At 56.5% G+C, this 6,796-nt stretch overlaps 1 protein-coding gene across 1 annotated transcript; it reads right to left on the minus strand.

Moving 5' to 3' along the window:
- Positions 1–569: 569 nt before the first annotated feature.
- MEX3A (mex-3 RNA binding family member A) lies at positions 570–6,470 on the minus strand. The gene is made up of 2 exons (XM_006775774.2): positions 6,167–6,470; positions 570–2,378 (listed from the first exon to the last, which is right to left on the minus strand). The coding sequence occupies exons 1-2, from the start codon at positions 6,432–6,434 to the stop codon at positions 1,279–1,281; spliced, it is 1,368 nt and encodes a 455-aa protein (XP_006775837.1). The 5' UTR covers positions 6,435–6,470; the 3' UTR covers positions 570–1,278.
- Positions 6,471–6,796: the final 326 nt, after the last annotated feature.

The following is a 6,796-nucleotide window of genomic DNA, read 5'->3' on the forward strand; positions in this document are numbered from 1 at the left end:
CTCAGAACAGTCGCACCCCAATCCTGCTTAGCCCTGGAACTGACCCCTCTCCGAAGACCCAACCTCTCCTTCTCAACCACAGTGGGTAGGACAGACACTTCATGATCTGCTCGCTGAGAAGGGTTGGTGTGAGGTCGAGAGGGGCGCAGGGAGTGGGGTATTGCTCCTTGAAACAGCAGACCCACTCCCTGGCTCTCCTCCTACCACTGCCATGAAATCCAGTCCAAGATCTGCCCCCTAAATGTAATGCCCAAAGAGGGTAAAGGTGGAGGGTTGGCCCTTTATGTACCCCAGTATTAGTCCCCTCCTCAAATTTTCACTGAGAATGGGGATACATTCCATCACGAATTTGAGGTGCGTCTTTGGAGGAGTGGGGAAAAGAGGGCCTCTAGATGCCAAAAGAGAAATTAGGGGGGGCCACCAAAATGTCCTTCCCCCAAGCAGATGGTATCCCCAAAGCTGCGCTAGAAGGGGCAGAAGGGAGGCGGGAGAAGGGAAGAAACAGAAAGACGGGTGGGAAGTAAAGAGAGGAGCTGGGGAGAGAGCAAAGGAGAAAAGAGAACCCAAGGGGAGGAAGAATGGGAGGAGAGAGGAGGGAAAGCTGGAGGGGGCAGCGGGGGCCTCATCCAGATTCTTCTAGCCCAACTTTGTGGAGACAGACAGGTCTGAGCCCTTAATTGATTGGCATGCTTCCCCACCCCCTACAGTCCACGCAGGCTTCTGAAAGGGCCCCGACCCCCTCCCATCTCAGAAACCTAGGAACAAATTCCCGAACAGGATATGGCAGTGGAGGGTCCAAAGGGTCATGCCAGGAGGTCAGAGGTCAGGACCAGAGGACTTGGGGATGGGAGAGAGCACCTCTATATACAGATGGTAATTCTCCCTCTCCCTTCCCCTCCCCTCCATAGAGGAAGGGGTAGTATGACACACTCAGGGGAGGTGGACAAAGGGGGTCAGGGTGCCTTAGCTGCCACCGCTGGCAAAACAAAAGTTTCTCTTAGCTGCTTTCAGATTGAAGGGTGTGTTGAGGTATCAGAGTTGTAACTCTAGTAAAATTTCCAACCTGGCCCCCTCCCAACCTTGCAAGGATAGGGTGACCAGAGGGTCTCAAAGTGGCCCACCCTCCAGCCACCTCCCCTCCCCTCCCCGCTCCCCAGCCAGGATCTCTAATCACCTGGCCCCTCGAATTGCTGATTTCCAAAAGGCTCTGGTGGAAACCAGCTCCAGGGGCAGGCCCCTGGGAAGCGGCCCCCGGAGGCGGGGGGCAGGGGAGGGGGCTTAGGAGAATATTCTGATGGCTTGCGTAGCTGTGATGTGGCAGACAGGACACTCGGGGTCCGTCCTCTCACAGATGCGTACTGCACACTCCATGCAGAACAGGTTGTGTCCACAGGGCACGAGGGCAGCAGTCACCTCGCTCTCAAAGCACACCATGCAATCCCGCCCGCCCCCGGGACTCCGCAGGCCTCCCCCCCCAAGTTTGGAGAAGCCCTGAAGTGGCTCTCCAGGCGGGCGTCTCGGGAGTCCCGCCAGCTCCGAGGTGGCAGGAGAGCGGTGCACTCCTGGGGGACCAGCGCGCGTCTTGGCAGAAGAGGAGGAGGAGGAGGAGGCAGAGGAGAAGAGCACCGAGGAGGGCGTGGCATTCTCCTGGCCTGCCCAGAGCGGGGGACTGGTCTCCGCCACCCCATAGTACACATCCTGCTTGCCCACACTGTAGCCGGGAAACAGGTACCCGCTGTAGCCAAAGTCCCCGCCCTGCTCACCCAGGCGTGGGGTCTCAAAGCCCGAGTCCACGGCGCACTCGCCGATGCAGCCCAGGCTGTTCTGCCGGAAGGTGGAGAGGGGCTTGCAAGCGGGCGGGTGCACTCGCCAGGCCTCGGAATAGCGGCTGTCCAGCGCGGCGTCGGGGCTCCCTGCCAGGAAGTCATTTTCATTGTTGTACTCGAGGATCTTGCCGGTGCGCACCGCGATGTGCGTCTCGATCTCCTCCCGGGCGCGCTCCACGTTGCCGGGGGCACCCGTAATCTCGAACACCGGGTCGCGGTCTCGGCTCGGCGTGATAATGTACGTGTTGGTCTGCTGCTGGATGCGCTTGATGGTGGCCCCCTTGGGGCCCACCACCAGCCCCACCACGCGGTAGGGCACCCGCACGCGAATGGTCACCTGGCCGGGCAGCGCAGGCGCCACGCCGAAGGCAGCACCCGACTTGTTGCGCGATGCTCGGATCATGGAGAAGTGCTCGGCCGCTGAGATGATTTCCCTTCGGGCTGTGGCCACGTCCTCCCGCCGCCCAGTCACCATGAACACTGGCTCCTCGCCCCGCACCGGGGTCTTGATGTAGGTGTTGGTCTTGGCCCTCAGAGCCTTAATCTTGCAGCCTGAGATAGACAGGGAAGCGGAGAGAGAACGAAACTCACTGTCCGAGATTTGTGCTGGGACCAATAAGCTCCTGACCCTTACTCAGAGGCCCGCCCCCAGGAACCTCTCAATCTACCCTTTGAACCCCGCCCCCCCAAACCACCCTGATTTGAACCATCACTCATCTCAGATCTACCCAAGGTCTCTCTCAACCACCTTTTTCTTTTTTCTTTTCTTTTTTTTAAAAATATATTTTATTGATTTTTTACAGAAAGGAAGGGAGAGAGATAGAGAGTTAGAAACATCAGCCGCCTCCTGCACATCTCCTACTGGGGATGTGCCCACAACCCAGGTACATGCCCTTGACCAGAGTCGAACCTGGGACCTTTCAGTCCGCAGGCCGACGCTCTATCCACTGAGCCAAACTGGTTTCGACAACCACATTTTTCAAAATGTAACAACTTTCCCTTGAATTCCATTCAGGACCTTCGCATTCATTTACTCTTGGAAACCCTGAAATAACCCTCCCAGAAAGCTGCTCTCCTCAGATCTACATACTAATTCCTCCCCAACCGTGATCTGTTCTCTCAACTTCTCTACTGATTCCTGGCGACTCACAAACTTCCAAATCACTTCATCTATCACACAGCCTTTCTATCCCCCCTCCCCCCAATCTGTCACGGACTCTGATTTTTCCACGGAACTCCAAATGCACTCAGTAACCCCACAATCCACTCATCACTGGGCCTCCATTCATTAAAAGGGTCCTCCAACCTACCCAGGGACCACCGACCCCCATCTGTTCTATGATCCCCACCCCCATGGCATCCACCCACTAGTGTCTCTCAGTGTCTCCAATTCACAGCAGGTTTGCAGCAACTAGTGGAGTTATGGGAGGCTGGGAAGGGCCTGAGAATCAGTTTCAAGAGGGGCAAGAGGAATATGAAGATAAAGAAAATGTGCAAGGGACCGGACTGAACCCCATAGTCACTCCTGCCACCGTGTCCCCTAAGAGCGGGAGAGCTGAGATGGGCTGGGGGCTGACTAGAGTGAGGGAGGAGGTATTCTGGACCCTTATTTCCACTTCGAAGGAGGAGTGGGTTAAAGCTGGGAGGTTGGGGAGAGAGGCAGGAAAAGAAAGAAGAAATCGGAGACAAAGAGACAAAGAGGGAGAAGGGGAAAGAGAAGAGTGAGCGAGGGTGGACGACAGCACCACCTCTAAAGGCTGCAGACCTCCATGGCCGACTGGCCAAGCCTCTCTCCTCTCCCGAGTTCCCTCTCTCTGCACCCAGCTTCAGAGACTCACATCCCTTCTTGAAGCACACAGGCCACATGTGTGAGTTTGCACACGTAAGGGCCTCAGAGCCGTGAGGTGCTTTCTCTAAACAATACTTTCATAACCTTTCATACTCACAGGGATTCCCTGGCCCGCTTCCCCCCATCCCACTCCTCCGTCCCTATCACCCCAGCACACGAACAGCACATTCCTATGCACCCACAACTTTCACCCCATTCACACAGAGAGACATGCACACCCCTCTTCAGGTACAGACTCACATGTCTTTCTCACTCCCCCACCATACTATCTATCCCCAAAACCAACACTAGTCGTTCCAGTTTTCTGGAACTACTGCCCCAACTCTCCGTCCACAGGCCTGAGGAGAGCCTATTATTATTATTATTATTATTATTATTATTATTACTATTGTTATTAGTCTCCTTCCTCCACTCCATATGGTTCCTTCAACCATATCAGAGTGGTGTATGGGAGGGTAGAATGGGTTGGGGCAGCTCTCCTTACCTTCAAGAGACCTTAGAAAGGAGAACCTGCCCTCCCTTTTGTCCTCAGACTTCTTGGAAATTGAGAAGTCCTACCTGTTGTCGAGCTCACATCCTTGCTGCTTTGATGCCAGTAAACGACTGTTCGTAAGGCACGGAGGGCGGAGGAACAGTGGCATTCCCTCTCACACAGTGTCTACTCGCATGGTGTCTGCTAGGCACCTGGGTTTTGACTCTAACTTTTGGGTCCATAAACTTAAGTGAGCTAAATATCTTTGGGGGTTGGGGTGGGGTGAGGAGGACAGGCCAGGGCACGAGTACTTTAAGTACAAAAGCTAGCGGCCCCGAGTGCAGAACTGGTAGTGGAACTGACCTTAGGTTTTGCAAGCCGAAAGAAACACCTCTTGAAGGGAAGACCCCCCGGGCTTCACCTTCCTAGAGGTCAAATATAGGGGCACTGACCTTGTAGCAGGAGAAGGGAGGTTAGACAAGAGGGAGGACTTCCAAATACTTAAGAAATGAGGGGGAAGAGAGAAATCCCCCCTACTTTTATGAGAGACAGCTCCATCTGATGCGGAGGCAGAAGAGGAAAAATGACTCCATGAAATTCTGGGGCCTCCCAAGACCACCCTCCCACACAAGAAAAATATTAGTGTCCCCACCCAGTTCCAGGGCTGTGGGTCCCTAGTTTCTGATAAGAGGAAATCCAACTTTTCAAACCAGAAATCTCAAGAGATGGAGTGGGGTGGGTGAGAATGAGGGTTGTGTAGGACAGTGGCATCTTCCCCTCCTCCATTCTGGATCTCCGAGCAAAATCCCACCAAACCCCAGCACTACAGGGGGATGAGGTGGGATGAGGAGCAGGGCCCCCTGGCTTCGCCTCCCCTCTTCCCCTGCCAGCAGCCGGCCTCCTCCCTCACTCCCCAGCCGGAATGCAGCTCCTCTATTGTTCCCTACTGTGGGACAGCTCCTCCCCTGCTCCTTCCCCACCCCCACCTCACCAGCCCAGCCTTGCAATTTCCAAATCCGACCCCCCAACAACTCCCCTTTGGGAAACTAGGAGAGGGAAGGGTCCCCAAGATTCCATCTGCTCAATCTGGACAGTCACCAACACTCCGACCCCCACCCGTCCAGGGATGCTGGAGTGGAGGAGGGTGTGGTATCAGACTGACTACACTGTATTAATTCTACATCCCTCCCCCAACGCACCCAGACACACGCCCTGCACCGAATCCCCAGGTGAAGCTTTCGCACCCCTCCCCCCAAGTATGTCCCCTACCGCCCTGTCCTACTCTGGCACCACCAGAGACCCCTGTCCAGGCCTCTGGCCCCTGGCCTAGGCTAGCCCAGAACAAAAGCCTGAGAGGGAGGAGGAGAGGGCCACACCAGGATGTGGCACTTCCTTGGAGGCGCCCCTTCCCAAACCCCACAGACCGTTCAACTTTGGTGTGTGGGTGACCACAGGCTCCCCTCCTCCCAGGAGCCCCCCTTCCCATCTCTCCCCCCAGGCTGGGACCCTCCCAGGAGCCACACCCCCTTCCATTCCTACACTTAGCCCAACAAAGAGACAGATACTCAGACTGGCTCCCCAGGCCAGGTCTCCCCCAAAGTGTGTAACTCCAGGCAGCTGGGGGTCCCAGGGGTACCCCCTCCCCAATCCACTAGCAGATACCAGAGCAGGGGCTTCCGAGTAAGTCTTTGCACATTCTGCCAGTTTTTCTGGCTTTGAGTGGACACCCCCTCCGGACAGACAGCCTCTCTAGATTGGGAAACCAATCCCCTCCCTTTCCCCTCTCTTAAGAGAGGATATTTCTTTGTCTAAGGGCCGGCCCTGGGGGAGGAAGGGTCTGGAGAACAGTCCGACTGGGGGTACCAGGGAACTTTGTGGCACTAGGAAATCAGGGTTTGAGGAGGGCCCCCCTTTGTGGAGAAGGGACAGAGCCAGAGGTGGACGAGAGAGGAAATGAACTTTCCGCGCTAGGGATGGGGTGCCCCCCCCTCCAGCTCCGCGATCGGGGCGCCCTCTTACCTTGCCTGCCCACGATCTCGGCCACGTGCTCGGAGGTGGGCACGGGTACACACTCGGTGGTGTTGCTGCTGCCCTTCAGGCGCAGCTCGGCCTCTTTGTAGAGAGCGCAGAGCTTGGCGTCGCTGGCCCCTTTGGGGGCGGTGGGGGGAGTAGTGGTAAGTCCAGTGGTAAAACCAGGAAATCGGTCCTTAGCGCTTCCCCCGAAACATCCTAGTTCTCCAAAGCCCCCATTTCTTTCCATTATTCCAGATACCACTAGACTAGGCATGGCGAAACAAAAGCTGGGGAGAGAGCGAGGGAGAGAGAGGTGGTGGAAGGGAAAAGAGGAGAGGAGGGGAGGGGAGAGGAGAGGAGGGGGTGCGTGGGGAGGGGGGAACAAAGAACTGGGGAGGGGGAAAGACGGCGAGATAGAAAGATAGACCCTCCCCCTAAGCCCCCCTCCCCAAACACCCTGTAACCCGACTCCCCTCGCCCCAGCCCCCGGGGTGGGGGTGGGGGGAAAGAGAAACAAAACCAAGAAAGCAGATCTCTTCTCCTCTCCGGGGGTGACGGGGGACCGGGGGCTGCGGGATCTCGGCCCCCCCCCCTCCCTCCTCGGACCCGGAGTCTCTAGACCCCGCCGTCCAGACT

Source organism: Myotis davidii, unplaced genomic scaffold (assembly GCF_000327345.1).
Source record: "Myotis davidii unplaced genomic scaffold, ASM32734v1 scaffold208, whole genome shotgun sequence".
In the NCBI taxonomy this organism is placed as follows: Eukaryota; Metazoa; Chordata; class Mammalia; order Chiroptera; family Vespertilionidae; genus Myotis; species Myotis davidii.